Raw genomic sequence first — 13882 nt, 5'->3', positions numbered from 1 at the left:
GAGGTTAGTTGTGGTTCACTGTGGAGAGGTCCCACACAAGGACGTGAATGCCAGGAGGTAGAATCATTTGAGCCTTCTTGGAGGCTGGCTACCACAGAAGACTGCTTTCTGTGACAAGGTGTCATTTGAGTTGAGTCTCACAGTACATATAGGACTATCTGGCAGATAAGGAGACCATTAGAGACAAAATAATGGAGACACTGGGTAGCTGATAATAAGGAGGCCACCCTGACTGTATTGTAAGGTGGGTGTGGGATGGTAAGGGAGGAGTGGAACCAGATCATGTAGGGCCTCATATTGCTGGAGTGTGTGGCCCTTATTTTGGAGACAATGGCAAACCACTGAAAGAGTACAGCAGGAGATTTAGGTTTCAGGACTGCACTGAAGGGTAATGTTGGCAGTAGGAAGCAGCTGAAAATAGGAGACTGGAGTTTGTGAGAAAGGTGTCACTGCAGGAAGGCGTCTGACAGGTGCTTGTGACAGCTCTGGCAGGGCATGAGATTGCTCAGCAGTAGCTCCCAGTGAGAAGAGCAAGGGCAGAGGGCGGAGCCCACAGGCAGTATGGAGATATGCTGAGGAAGAGAAACCCAGGAAGATTCCCACTATTTTTGCATTCTACCTTCAAAAAGAGTACTCATATTTTCTTTCATTTTTTTAACGTAATTTCCTTTTTTATTCAATATAAAGAAATCAAGTATATACTCACCTTGTCCAGACTTGTCTATCCTCAGCTAAGAAATTTAATCTTTACTAAATCAGTCTTCAAACCCTCCCTTTCCCATTCTTTTTACTGGCATGTCTTTTCTTTCCTTTTTTAAAAAATATTTTATTTTTTTATTTTTAGAGAGAGGGAATGGGAAGGGGAGAGAGAGAAACATCAGTGTGTGGTTGCCTCTTGAGCACCCCCTACTGGGGAACTGGCCTGCAATCCAGGCATGTGCCCTGACTGGGAATCAGTTTCCCTTTGGTTTGCAGGCTAGCTAGCGCTCAATCAGCCAGGGCCATTTCTTTCTTTTTTTTTCTGATAGATTTTCTTGGGGTGACACTAGTTAATAAAATTATATGCGTTTGAGGTGTACAATTCTATAATACATCATTCGTAAATACTTATATAGTTTCCTTCATTTTCCAGTAAAATGTTCATATTCTATGGAGTATTTATTGTCTGATTTTACTTTTTTAAGCATTCTAGTAGCCACATTATCATCTTAGTCCAGCCTTTCTGGGACTTTTCTGTCCTTATGCTTCTCTCCCAGTTTATTGTTATCAGTAGCCTTCAGTGTCCTGTTATTTTCTTGCACAAAAAAAGTAGTCTTCAGGATCTCAGAGGCCTCCTGGAATACAAATATTTTTGCTTTTGCTGCTTACAGTTTGTGTTCCCTGAAACTTGATCTTTATCCAGAGCCCCCACCCTCCCCCACCCCCCAGGGATTTACAGTGACATGTGACGATCTTTGCTTTGTGAACAAAATGTGTCTTTTAGGACACATGGAATCTACAATCTAGGGAGGAAAATATTGGAGGCAGAGTAAAGGACTGACACCTTTAAGCATGTAAATTAAATTTTTAAAACTTCTTTCTAGAGCTTGCATCAATCCTGTTTCTCAAGTTTCTGCCTGTATGTGCTGTGACTACAGCAGGGCAGCCGGTGACACGGCTAACTCCTCAGCTGCTTCTGTGGGCTCCCAGATGGCTGATTTCAGGTGGTTTCCATAGTGATCAGGAGGCAGGAAAAACCTGCCTGCCCAGCTTAGCAGTATCACATCCGGCTCCTGTTAAGACTTACAGGAGTTGATGGGAGATGCAGAGATTCCTTAAAACATACCCAGAATCTGACCACTTCTCAATGGTCCCACTGTCGCAAAGCCAACATCATTCTCACCTCTTCTGCCTTGCTGTCTCTGCACTACGGCCGGAGAGAGCTTTTAAAATCGAAGTCAGGCTTGGGCTCACCTCTGCTTAGAGCCCTCCAATAATGTCCCAACTCATGAGAACAAGATCCAAAGTCTGTCCCACACTGTAGGGCCCTGTATGACCCCTGCTGCATCTCCCACCCTCTCCTTCCACTCTTCCTTCATCCTCTGCCCACTGCCTTGTTGCTTCTTCCTCCGGCCAAGTATGCTCGAGCCTTAGAAGCTTTGCTCATGCTGTTCCTTCTGCCAGAATCCCCTTTCATCCAATAGCCAAGTGACTTGATTCCTCACTTCCTTTTGCTTTGGTCTTTGCTCTGGCATCAGCTTATATTCAAAGAGCTCTTCCTGACCATTTTACGTATACAGCCCCTCCCTTCTGAAACTCTACCTTTCCCTGGCTTTGTTTCTCTCATAGTACTGCAGTGGTCACAACCTGACACAGCTATGTTTATGTTCATTGTCTGATTCTCTACTCTAACGGGGCCAGGACTTTTGTTTTCCATCGTTCCACCTCAGCCCGAGGGCTGCACCTGGTGAATGGTAGTGCTCAGTAATTGTGGAGTGAATGAATGAGTGGGAGGCAAGCTAAGGTCAGGAAGGGAAGCGGCTTGGTGAGAATTATCTTCCCTGCCCCTAGGTCTTCCACAGCCAGAGACAGCTCATTTCCTCCACTGCAAGCAACACCTGTTTCCTTACACTTTCTCTGCCCTTCTAGAGGAAACAACCAAATTACTGTCTCTGGGGTGTGGATAAGTCTTTCTCATGATCTCAACTGGCATATATTGCTTTGAACCATATAGAATTGTCGTTTTTATAGTTTGTAGTGGATGAATATCAGCAATATCAGATAGCTTTTACTGTATCAATGTTGAAGGCCCAGATACTAACAATAGCTGTCTAGAAATTACTAGGACTACTGCTAATGCCTGATGCTTACTGAGTACTTGCTGTGTGTCTGACAGTGTGCTAAGGGCCATATTTGCATTCTCAATCTTTATAACCACTATGAGATGTAGGAGTTGTTATTCTATTTTATGGGTAAGAAAACTAAGGTTTAAAGAGATGAAGTGAACTCGCCAAGGTTATACTAAGTGGGGAGCCGCAGAGCTGGGATTTGAATCCACATCGCTCTGCCTGGAACTGTCTTCACTTGAACTGCAGCTGTCTGGCTGCTGCACGAAGGCGAAGGTGGTGCAGAGGGGGCGCTCTGAAGCTGCCCCCTCCTGAGGCTGGTGCTGACGATATGCATAATGGAGCACTGGATTCTTTCCCAGCGCTGTCTAGCTAGTGGCCTTGTGTCGTCATTTCATGGGGCGGGGTGGAGGGTGAGCACGGTGTTTGGTTAGAGCACAGTTACTAGAGTCCATTTGGAAAACTGCCTGTGGGTCTCTTCTAGGCTTATTTTCTTGTGTATAAGGAATAGAGATATCTACTTCAAAATACATTGTGAGGATTAAATGACATGATTTAAAAACCTTCCAGCTCAATCCCTTTAATGTAAAAATATGTAATGCTCCATCCAGCACAAAATTCTGATTCAAATCACTCCCCGCATGTCTGTTATACTGAAGGGAGACATTACATTTTCACAATCACCCTCGACAGGACAGACAAGCTGACCTGTTAGGGATGCAGGTTCTGCCGTCTGGTTCTCTGTCTGGAGGCAGGAGGGAGTGGCTCTCCCAGTTGGGCACCAAAGCCTCCATTGTGGACATTTAACCCAAACTTGGCATGGTCAGGGTGTGTCGGAGGACAGGAGGAGATTCATGACCCAGCTGAGCTCCCCTTAGGCGTTCCAAGATGACGCTTTTGCCCCCAAATTTGTAAGTATGTCTTTTGAGAGAACTGGAGTTTTTCACGTGCCCATTTTCCACCTGTGCTTGAGTTAAGGGCCCACACACAGAGTGACGTGTTCTCCTAGCTCCCCCTTAGTGGTTGTTTCATTTTCCTCGTTTTTTCTTTATCACTCATAGGACCCTTCTAGCTTACCCAGAATCCCAACACCAGAATTCTGTAGCAGACAGTGGAGAAGACAAGCGGGCTGCTGTGGCCCAGAGTAACAACTAGCACCTCTAATTTCCTGTCACCCGAAAAATGGCAAAGGAGGTTTTTCTTTAGGTCTAAATATAATTACAAAAACTATAAGGCAGTTTGTTCTAAATATTTCAGCCATCCCTCCTATTTTTGCCCTCATGTTTATTTCATGGAGTCAGATCTTTTTACTCCATGGTTAAAAGTAAAAGGCTTAAAAAATGGAAAACGTCTGAAAAAAACTACCCCGAAAATGTGTTTCTGTTGAAGCTCAAGTGGGTGATAATAAGGTCTTCTGGTTCTAATAGAAGCAAGTTAGAAATAGGAAGTTAGAAAGTCAGAGGATGCGCCTAGTGCTGGCTTTTTCTTTTTTTATTTTTGAGATAAAATTCACATGCTACAAAATGTACCATTTTAAGGTGTACATTTCAGTGGTTTTAGTATTTCATGTGCAACTGTCACCACTGTACAACTCTAGAACATTTTTCATCTCCCCAAAGAGAAACCCCATACCCAGTCAGCCTGCGTTTCCTCTCTCCCCTAGCCCTTGGTAGTCACTCATTACTTTTGGTTGTGGATTTGCCTCTACTGGACGTTTTATTTAAATAGAATCATACGATATTCATCCTCTTGCAACTGGCTTTTTTCACTAAGTGTAATGTTTTAAAGGTTCATCTGCGTTAGAGCATTATCCGTACTTCATCCCCTTTTACAGCTGAATAATACTTCATTATACGGATGGATATTCCATACATTTTGCATACCCATTCACCAGTTGGTAGACATCTGGGTGATTTCTGCTCTGGGGCTGTAGTGGATAATGCAGCTGTGAGAAAGCGGGATGTGTCTTTGCTGGGCGAGTGCGGGTGACTCAGGAGCTCAGCTGTAGTTCATCTAGAGGATTCCTCAGAGGCGCTGCCTCAGGGAAACCTGTTCACGGGGGTTTTGTTGGTGGCTGGGTTTTCTTTTCTTACTTACTGAGCATAGGGCCTTACGAGGTCTGTGTGTGTGATTCTCTCCTTCCCTAAGACGGGAACTGGATGGACACTCCCCTTGGCTCACAGAGCTGCTGAGAACATCGGTTTTGTAGCTTCTTCAAAGTGTGCCCTCCCTCAGATGAAATGTTCAGAAAAGGAGGCTTTTTTAAATGTGATTTTTCCTTCCCTTGTTGAACAGTGGTCAGGACTTCCCTCCCCACTGCTTCTGGGCCAGCAAAATCAGAGTGGTGGGTGGAAAGGACCCCCAGCGGGGACTGCTTCTGAGTGACTTTCCCCTTTGCGTCCCTGCCAGGACAGATGTTCCTGGACCAGATGCAGCCTGAGGAGCCTTCCCGCTGTAGGATACTAGGATAGAGGACTTCTACGCCTGGATCTGCTGAAGACTTGCCTCACCTCTTCACACCATGTCAGGTGGGGAACAGGGCCCTGGGCTTGGAAATGGAGTGAGGGTCTGTGGGATGAAGGGGGGATTTTACCCAGGAGGCCTTGTTTGTTTTTCACATACTTCTGAGGATCGAGACCATCCAGGAAAGGGGTGGAGGAAGGAGGAGCCTTATGACTGGGAGTCTGGGAGGGTTTCAGCTCTCTTCCCAGCTCAGTTTTGGGAGTTTTCCTGAGTCTCTGTCCTCTCCCCTGCTTCCAGCTACAAATCCTCACTCATAGTGGAGGAAGAGGCAAGGAGGAGGAGTTTGGTGGTATTTGTAACATGCTTTTTTTCTTTTCCTTCCAGAAATTTGCACATTTCTGGGTTTCTACCTCTACCCCTCCCCCGGCAGTCAGTCCCTGTGTGCTGGAGCTCTTGAATTTGCCCCGAAAGCTCTGTATCGCTTTCATCTCCTATCCCTGGTTTTCCTTGGTTCCAGGAAGCCACACATCTTCTGCCTCCGGTCCCTTCTCAGCCCTGACTCCAAGCATGTGGCCCCAGGAGATCCTGGCCAAGCACACGCAGGTACGGCAGTTGCAGCCGGGCACCAGTGGCTGTGCTCCCAAGTTGTCGTGCCCGAGGGGACCTGCGACTGCAGTCTCCCAGTGGGTGGCAGTCCCACCCTATTCACACAGTCAGAGGCCACCATCAGAGATGGCACCTCAGCTCCACGTCCTCTGAGAATCTGCCATTAGGTTGGAGTATTATGGCACTACGTGCTCAGTATCATTGGGACACAAGCGCATAAAACACATTCCTTGAGTTGATCTGATTTTGTTTGACCTTGGGGGGGAAACAGAATGCTGAGAGAACTCGACAAGATAGTGGCCTCTGTGGCTGAGTGATGAACACAGAGCCTTTGGTCTGTGCCCGGAAGGCCGGGTGGGACTTCAGCGGGTGGCGGCGTCACGGGTGGTGTGCTCAGAGCCCGTGGGCCTAGACGGGAGGCTACGTGACAGACTCTCCTTATCCCGGGTCTAGAAGGAAGAGTCCGAGGAGCAACCAGAGTTCTCCTACGACGAGTTCGGTTTCCGGGTGGACAAGGAAGGTGAGAAGGAGTCCCTCGCGTGTACTCTTGCGGGTGACCTTGGGGAGGGCTCCAGCTCCAGTGGCTCTCTCTATGCAGATGAGTCACGCAGCTCAGTTGACCTGCACCATTCACACCCAGGTGCTTCAAGGGTCAGCCGGTGGTTGGCAGTCCTTGTGCGCAGAGCCCCGACAGAAGCTCCACACAGTTTTGACTGTGAGGGCAGACGGTCCCCCTAACCCAAGGGTCAGCTGGGTATGGACACCTCTGATTTTTTTAGATTAATTTTATTTATATGATAGCAAAAGCAATGTTCCTTGTAGAGAAGTTAAAAAATACAGAAAAGTATAAAGATTAAAATAACAATCTGGTGTGGCTCAGTGAATTGAGTGCTGGCCTGAGAACTAAAGGGTCGCAAGTTTAATTTCCAGTCAGGGCACAGGCCTGGGTTGCCGGCAGGGTCGGGCCCCCAGGAGGGGGCGTGTGAGAGGCAACCACACGTCGATGTTTCTCTCCCTCTCTTTCTCCTTCCCTTCCCCTCTATCTAAAAATAAATAACTTACTTAAAAAAAAAAGATTAAAACACATTAACCTGAAGATAACTGCTGACATTTTAATGTATCCTTTCCTGGTTTTGTGTTTATGTCTTTTTTTTTCCAGATCATTAGATTTATTTTATTTTTTTTAATATATTTTGATTATGCTATTACAGTTGTCTCATTTCCCCCCTCACTCCCCTCCACCCTGTACACCCTCTCCCACCCTGTTTATGTCTTTATATACTTATATATATTTTTTACCTTTAAAGTTTAAAAAAAAATTTTTACTACAGTTGACATTCAGTGTTATGTTAGTTTCACATGCGCAGCACAGTGGTTCAACGTTGATGTAACTTATGAAGCGATCCCTGCAGTAAGTCTAATACCCACCTGGTACCACACATGATTATCACAATATTACTGACTATATTCCCTGTGCTGTACTTCCCATCCCCGCAATTATTTCCTGACTACCAATTTGTACTTCTTTCTTTCTTCTTTTTTCTTTTAAATTAATTTTATTGGGTGACATTGGTTAAGAGGGTTATACAGGTTTCAAGTGTATATTTCTGTGATACATGATCAGTATATTGCATTGTGTTTTCACCCCTCAAATCAGATCATCTTCTGTTTCCATATATGTGGCTCTCTTTACCCTTTACCTCTCCTCCCATATACATGTCTTTATATTGCTCGTATAGCGCAGCGTTATACCGTGAGCATTTTTCTGTCACTTGAGTTCGCTTTAAAAGCATAGTTTTTCAGTGGCTGCAGAGTATCCCATTATAGTGGCTTTATCATGATATTCTCATAATCATGCTTCTGTCAGTGGGCCTGTAGGTTGTCTCCTACTGTGAATATACCTGCTGGTTCCTGAGTGGACTGCTGGGAAAGCCACTGTCCAGGGTGGCCTGTCACCAGGATATAACTGTGACCACACGATTTTAATGGACTAAAACCAGTCATCTCAGGTCATTCCTATTTCTGATGCTGACTAAGTTTTCCTTGTTCTCTAGTTGGCAGGCAGATATTTGGAAGTCAAAAGCTGGACCTGAGAGGGACTTGGGGAACTTTCTAGTGTGATACAAATATTCCGTATCTTGATGGGGATAATGTTTAGACACCTGTTTGATACTCACCAAAATGTACACTTAAAATTTGTGCAATTTACTGTATGTAAATGCACTAAAGGCGAAGTCGAGACAGCCAAGGCTGAGTGTATGGCGTTAGGACGAGGAAGGACGAGGCTCTCCCTGGGGCTGACGCACAGCGAGGCTGCCAGGGGGTTGTGGGAGCCTTGCCCACGTCCCCTCCGGCACTTTGAAGAAGGCCGACTGCTGTCCACCCTCCGCTGTTGTGTCCCCAGTGCCTTGGACAGGACCAGAGGCGGTCTTGGCCTCGTGGAGTGTCCTGGCAACACGTAAACAAATACGTGTGAGGGGCAACGAGAGCTATGAGAAAACTCAGAGCTGGAGAGGACGGGAGGGGGGTTGTGTGTAAGGCGGTGACGGAGGACCTCCCCAAGGCGGAGACAGTGGGTCAAAGATGGGGGGAAAGGGAGGCAGTGAGTGTAGCCAAGGAAGGGGAGCCGGAAGTGCAAGGGCTCTGGCTGGGAATGGATCTGGTGGGGAACAGCGGAGCGGAGGAAGCAAGGGGGAGGTGGGGCGTGGGCACAGGGAGAGGACGGGACAGCAGGAGGTGGGTCACAGAGCCTTCTACGTGTCTGAGCGAGGCGGGCGGGTGGCTGGCACCTGAGAGCTCTGAGCGGTGGCATGATCTGACTTTGTCTTCAGGGGCACTCTGACTGCGGTGTGGGGGTTTGCTCTGAGAGGGGCCGGGGCGGCACAGGGAGGACCCTCTGAAGGCCGTGGCAGTGGTCCTGAGGAAGGGTGATGGCTGGCTCGGACGAGGGCAGTAGTCAGAGGGGTGAGAGGGGTGAGATTCTGCCTGTGCTCTGAGGACCCAGCCAACGGTATTTGCTGATGGACTGACCACGGGGCAGACGTGGAGGAGAGACCACAGGTGGTTCTGAGGTTTAGGTCTGAGTACCTGGAGAGCGGAGACGAGTTTGTGGACCTGGGGGGGATCCTGGAGGGACAGGTTTGGGGGAGAGCGGAGAGCTCGGGCTTGCTGGTGCAAGTGCTGCTGGAGCCCGGGAGCGGCGGGCCTGGGCCCTGGGCTGACAGCCCCGAGACGTTTTCCTCCCCTCCCTCTCACCACGTGTCCCTGGGTGCTCCCCTGACAGATGGGGCTGACCCCACGTCCGGCAGGCTGCCAGCTGTGTCTCTGATGGAGGACCCTCCACAGCGGCTGCGGTGGCAGGCCCACCTGGAGTTCACCCATAACCATGACGTGGGCGATCTCACCTGGGACAAGATCGCCGTCTCCCTGCCCCGCTCAGAGAAGCTCCGCTCCCTGGTGCTGGCTGGCATCCCACACAGCATGAGGCCACAGGTGAGGCCGCGGAGGCCTGACCACAGCGGGCCACGGAGGGCTCAGGTGTCCCATCAAAGGCTGAGTGCTTGTCGGCTCCCCCCCTCAGCTGTGGATGCGGCTCTCGGGAGCCCTGCAGAAGAAGCAGAACTCGGAGCTGTCCTACCGGGAGATGGTGAGGAACAGCTCCAACGACGAGACCATCGCTGCCAAGCAGGTGAGCTGCGGGGTGCGGGGCCCTCAGGAACCGTGGGCGGTCCTGCAGGCAGGGGGTGGTCTGCCTGGCGTGACAGGAGCCCCCTTGTTGGCCTCTCCCCCACAGACGCGAGTAGCGCAGTCTGGCGCCCTTCTGGGCTCCCTGTCAGCAGCAGGGAGAATCGTCAACAAGGCCGTCTAACCCGTTTAACTGGCTGCGTACTAGGGTCACCCGGAGATTTTAATACAGATTTCCAGGCCCCATTCCAGATTCAAATCCCATAGTTCCATCCTGAAGCCCAAGAGTCTCGTTTTATTGTTGTAAGTTCCCAGGTGAATCTGGTAGAATCAGTTACACGTAAGCTGGGCTCTAATCCTGAAGGGAAGGGGTCGAAGAATCCCCATTCCTGGGAGACAAGCCCGCCTGGGGTGTACCCCAAACAGGGGTCTCCCAGCCTCTCCCCCGGGTCTCGGGTGCCAACAGCCTGGCGGGTGTGGACCCCCAGGCCTTCAGCCGTGTCTCACAGGGTTTTGTTGTGTGTGGGCCGCCGGCAGATTGAGAAGGACCTGCTCCGCACCATGCCCAGCAACGCCTGCTTCGCCAACGTGAGCAGCATTGGGGTGCCCCGCCTGCGCAGGGTTCTCCGAGCACTGGCCTGGCTCTACCCAGAGATTGGCTACTGCCAGGGCACGGGCATGGTAAGCACAGCCCAGGAAGCAGAAGGGGTGTCCCCAAGGGTGTTTGCTCTCCAGGCCCCCAGGGGCAAATAATCTCACCATCGAGGGCAGTAGGGCGTGAAGCGGGGTGGAGGCGGGAATCCCAAGGAGGGCGGGGATGCCAAACACGGCGGTTCTAAGCCTGAGGAAGGCACACGGTCTGTAACGTGACCCTCAGAGCGGGCACTGCTTGTAACTTGTGTGGAGACCTGGGTCGAGGCCCCTTGTCCCCCTGCCCTGGCCAGGTGGCCGCCTGCCTCCTGCTGTTCCTGGAGGAGGAGGACGCCTTCTGGATGATGTGCGCCATCATCGAGGACCTGCTCCCTGCCTCCTACTTCAGCACCACCCTGCTGGGCGTCCAGACCGACCAGCGGGTCCTGCGCCACCTCATCGTCCAGTACCTGCCTCGCTTGGACAAGCTGCTCCAGGAGCATGACATCGGTAAAGACGGGCTGCCCCTCCTCTTCTCTGGGGTCAAGGACGGACCCGAGGCCTCCTGAAAGAGCGCACAGAGGACGCAGCCCCTGGCCCTCGGGGGTGGGGGTGGAGGAGTGAGCTCGTCTGAAGATGGCTGATCCGCAGACATGCAGTCTCCGCTGCTCCTGTTCTGTGATGCCCTGACACCTGTCTCCTCCCTCCCCTTGGAGCAGGGCGGGCCTCTTGCTGTTTTTTGGGAGACATTTTTCACCTTTCTGCTCACTCATGTGTTTGGGGGTGCCCCTTCTCTCTTACCGTTCCCTGCCACTGTCCCTGGTTTGTCCGCAGAGCTGTCCCTGATCACACTGCACTGGTTCCTCACGGCCTTCGCCAGCGTGGTGCACATTAAGTTGCTGCTGCGCCTCTGGGACCTGTTTTTCTACGAGGGCTCCCTGGTGCTCTTCCAGACCACGCTGGGCATGCTACGCCTCAAGGTGCTGCTGCAGCCCCGTCCCACCCGGGGCCACGCCGCCCAGCTGCCCAGCTAGACCAGGAGCTCCGTCCCAGACACAGCTGTCCTGGCGCCCCTACTCTTGGCGATGCAGGGAGTCCGGGCTTCAGCATCGTGTGGCCTAAGCACCGGCCCCTCCTGACAGCTACCGCAGGGGGGTGGTCTCCTGGGGCCAGGGACACCTTGTGCTCAGCTGGTCACCCCGGGAAGTCATGCATGCCAAGGGATGGTGATTGGTCAGTGACTGCCCCCTCCTTCCCCTCGCATGGCCCAGGAGGAGGAGCTGATCCAGTCAGAGAACTCGGCCTCCATCTTCAACACGCTGTCGGACATACCCTCCCAGATTGAGGATGCGGAGCTGCTGCTGGGGGAGGCCATGCGGCTGGCGGGCTCCCTCACTGATGTGGCCGTGGAGACCCAGCGCCGCAAGCACATGGCCTATATCATTGCAGACCAGGGCCAGCTCCTGGGGACCAGCACCACCACCCACCTCTCTCAGGTGGGCCTGTGAGGGAGGAGGCTCTGCCTCACCTACAGCACGGGGGTCTTTTGAGGAAGCCCAGAGAGTGAGCCCTTCCCTGTCTGCTGCCCCCTCCCTAGCTCAGCACCCAAGGCCAGGCTCGGCCCAGCAGACCACAGCTGTGGGGCGACATGCCCAGTTTGGGTGTAGGGCAGACCCAGCTTTGCAGTGACAGGACACTTCTGATGAGGCGGCACGCCCGAGAGGCCCTGGGCTGTCCCACGGAAGGGCTCGGCTCCCTTCCTCCAGTGCTGAGATGCCCTCCACTTGGCTGGGCGCTGGGCGCCTTCCTGGTGCTGACCCGCTCTCCTGCCTGCAGGTGGTTCGCCGTCGAACCCAGCGGAGGAAGTCCGGCATCACCTCCCTGCTCTTCGGTGAGCATTATGCCATAGGCGGCGGGGCCCACCCAGCTCAGTGTCTCCCTCCTGCCAGCCAAGTCTGCTTTTGGAACCCGGGGTGGGGGGGCAATGAAGATAGAGCCAGGTGTCCCTTCATCCTCACACTTCGGGATGGACTCTGAGCCTCCTCGCAGTTGGGAAGGGGGCTGGGCAGGAGCCATGGCTGCCATAGCTCTCTGGGCCTCTCAGGGGAGGATGACTTGGAGGCACTCAAGGCCAAGAACATCAAGCAGACAGAACTGCTGGCTGACCTCCGAGAAGCCATCCTGCGTGTGGCACGCCATTTCCAGTGCACTGACCCCAAAAACTGTAATGTGGTGAGTTGCAGGCTCCCTGTCCTGTCCCGAGCCCAGTGGCTCGACTTGGGGGCTCTCCTTCCCCATCCCCATCCTGAGGCACCGTTTCCTTGGTGGGCTTTCCCACGGCTCTGGCAGGAGCTGACCCCAGACTACAGCATGGAGAGCCACCAGCGGGACCATGAGAACTATGTGGCCTGCTCACGCAGCCACCGGCGCCGGGCCAAAGCCCTGCTGGACTTTGAGAGACATGACGACGATGAGCTGGGCTTCCGCAAGAATGACATCATCACAGTGCGTAAGGCGGGCCTCGGGAGGTGGGTTCTCAGGTGGAGGTGGGTGCTCAGAGGCAGGTGGATCCTGGTTGCTGGGAGCAGGTACTGCCACCTACCTGCTGGCCCCAAGGCTTTGGCAGCTTATCCAGCTTCACCCGAGCCCTCTCCCTGCCGAGAATTTCCATCGGCCTGGCTGAGGAGGAAACCAGAAGGTGTGTGCAAGCCACTGGGCCCGGGCAACCAAAGCTTTGCCTCCCGTCCTTTTCCTCTGCAGATCATTTCTCAGAAGGACGAGCACTGCTGGGTGGGGGAGCTGAATGGCCTGAGAGGTGAGGCCTTGGTCGGGTCTCCAGGTGAGGGAGGTGGGCTGGGCAGTGAGGCTGGTCACTCTTTGCCGCATCCCTTCGGCCCTGCCACCTGTCGCCAGCAACTGGGCTGAGCCTGTCCTCAGCATCTTGGGGGGAAGTGTGGGTACACCAGGCTCCTCACAGGACCCTGCCTCTCCCACAGGTTGGTTTCCAGCCAAGTTTGTGGAAGTCCTGGATGAACGGAGCAAAGAGGTAAGCAGGGCACTGGGTGGGACACTGCCCTCTCCACCCTGGGAGGCCCGTGCCCTCCTAGCCAGGGCCTGTATCCTGACCAAGTTCTGGCGTGTGGCTGTGGATGTGAGGACAGGGAGAGGGGACTGGCGGTGTGGGTCTGGGGCCTCTCAGACCCTATCCCCGACCATCAGTACTCCATCGCTGGGGACGACACAGTGACGGAGGGGGTCACGGACCTCGTGCGAGGGACCCTCTGCCCGGCCCTCAAGGCCCTGTTTGAGCACGGACTGAAGAAGCCATCGCTGCTCGGGGGTGCCTGCCACCCCTGGCTGTTTATCGAGGAGGTGAGTCAGTGGCTGGACCCACGTTCCGCACTGTTCTTCTCCCCACGCCCCTGGGCCCTGTGGAGCTGGTGGCAGGAGCTTTTGGGGTGGCGATTTGCACTTAATCGGACCCTGTGGCTTCGACCTACCCAGTTGTCCCTGACACTATCCCCCTGCCCTCAGGCAGCAGGCCGGGAAGTAGAGAGAGACTTCGACTCCGTGTATTCTCGCCTGGTGCTGTGTAAGACATACAGGTACCCAGGCCCCAGGCCCCTCCCCTGGCAGGGTGTCCATCCCGGCATCCTTGTGGGGGGAGGGGGAGC

General features: G+C 52.7%; 1 protein-coding gene across 3 annotated transcripts in view; it reads left to right on the top strand.

Annotated features, from left to right (window-relative positions):
* SGSM3 (small G protein signaling modulator 3) overlaps positions 1 to 13882 on the top strand; it is a 39850-nt gene that overhangs the window by 24024 nt on the left and 1944 nt on the right. For 2 of the 3 annotated variants that reach the window (XM_045835159.1, XM_045835160.1), the window contains exons 2-17: positions 5240 to 5353; positions 5806 to 5891; positions 6348 to 6414; positions 9178 to 9386; positions 9475 to 9582; positions 10116 to 10259; positions 10523 to 10718; positions 11043 to 11188; positions 11480 to 11704; positions 12045 to 12099; positions 12313 to 12440; positions 12558 to 12713; positions 12969 to 13023; positions 13205 to 13254; positions 13428 to 13580; positions 13743 to 13813. In XM_045835159.1, the coding sequence (XP_045691115.1) occupies positions 5347 to 5353; positions 5806 to 5891; positions 6348 to 6414; positions 9178 to 9386; positions 9475 to 9582; positions 10116 to 10259; positions 10523 to 10718; positions 11043 to 11188; positions 11480 to 11704; positions 12045 to 12099; positions 12313 to 12440; positions 12558 to 12713; positions 12969 to 13023; positions 13205 to 13254; positions 13428 to 13580; positions 13743 to 13813 (1856 nt within the window). In that variant the 5' untranslated portion in view covers positions 5240 to 5346. Of the gene's footprint in view, positions 1 to 5234; positions 5354 to 5805; positions 5892 to 6347; positions 6415 to 9177; positions 9387 to 9474; positions 9583 to 10115; positions 10260 to 10522; positions 10719 to 11042; positions 11189 to 11479; positions 11705 to 12044; positions 12100 to 12312; positions 12441 to 12557; positions 12714 to 12968; positions 13024 to 13204; positions 13255 to 13427; positions 13581 to 13742; positions 13814 to 13882 lie in introns of all 3 variants that reach the window. The other variant, XM_045835158.1, reaches the window with a different exon arrangement.

The sequence above is a fragment of the Phyllostomus hastatus genome, unplaced genomic scaffold (assembly GCF_019186645.2).
Source record: "Phyllostomus hastatus isolate PE091 unplaced genomic scaffold, TTU_PhHast_1.1 phas_contig_198, whole genome shotgun sequence".
NCBI lineage: Eukaryota > Metazoa > Chordata > Mammalia > Chiroptera > Phyllostomidae > Phyllostomus > Phyllostomus hastatus.
Note: the sequence above shows the minus strand (reverse complement) of the source record. Positions and strands in the feature narration are given on the sequence as shown.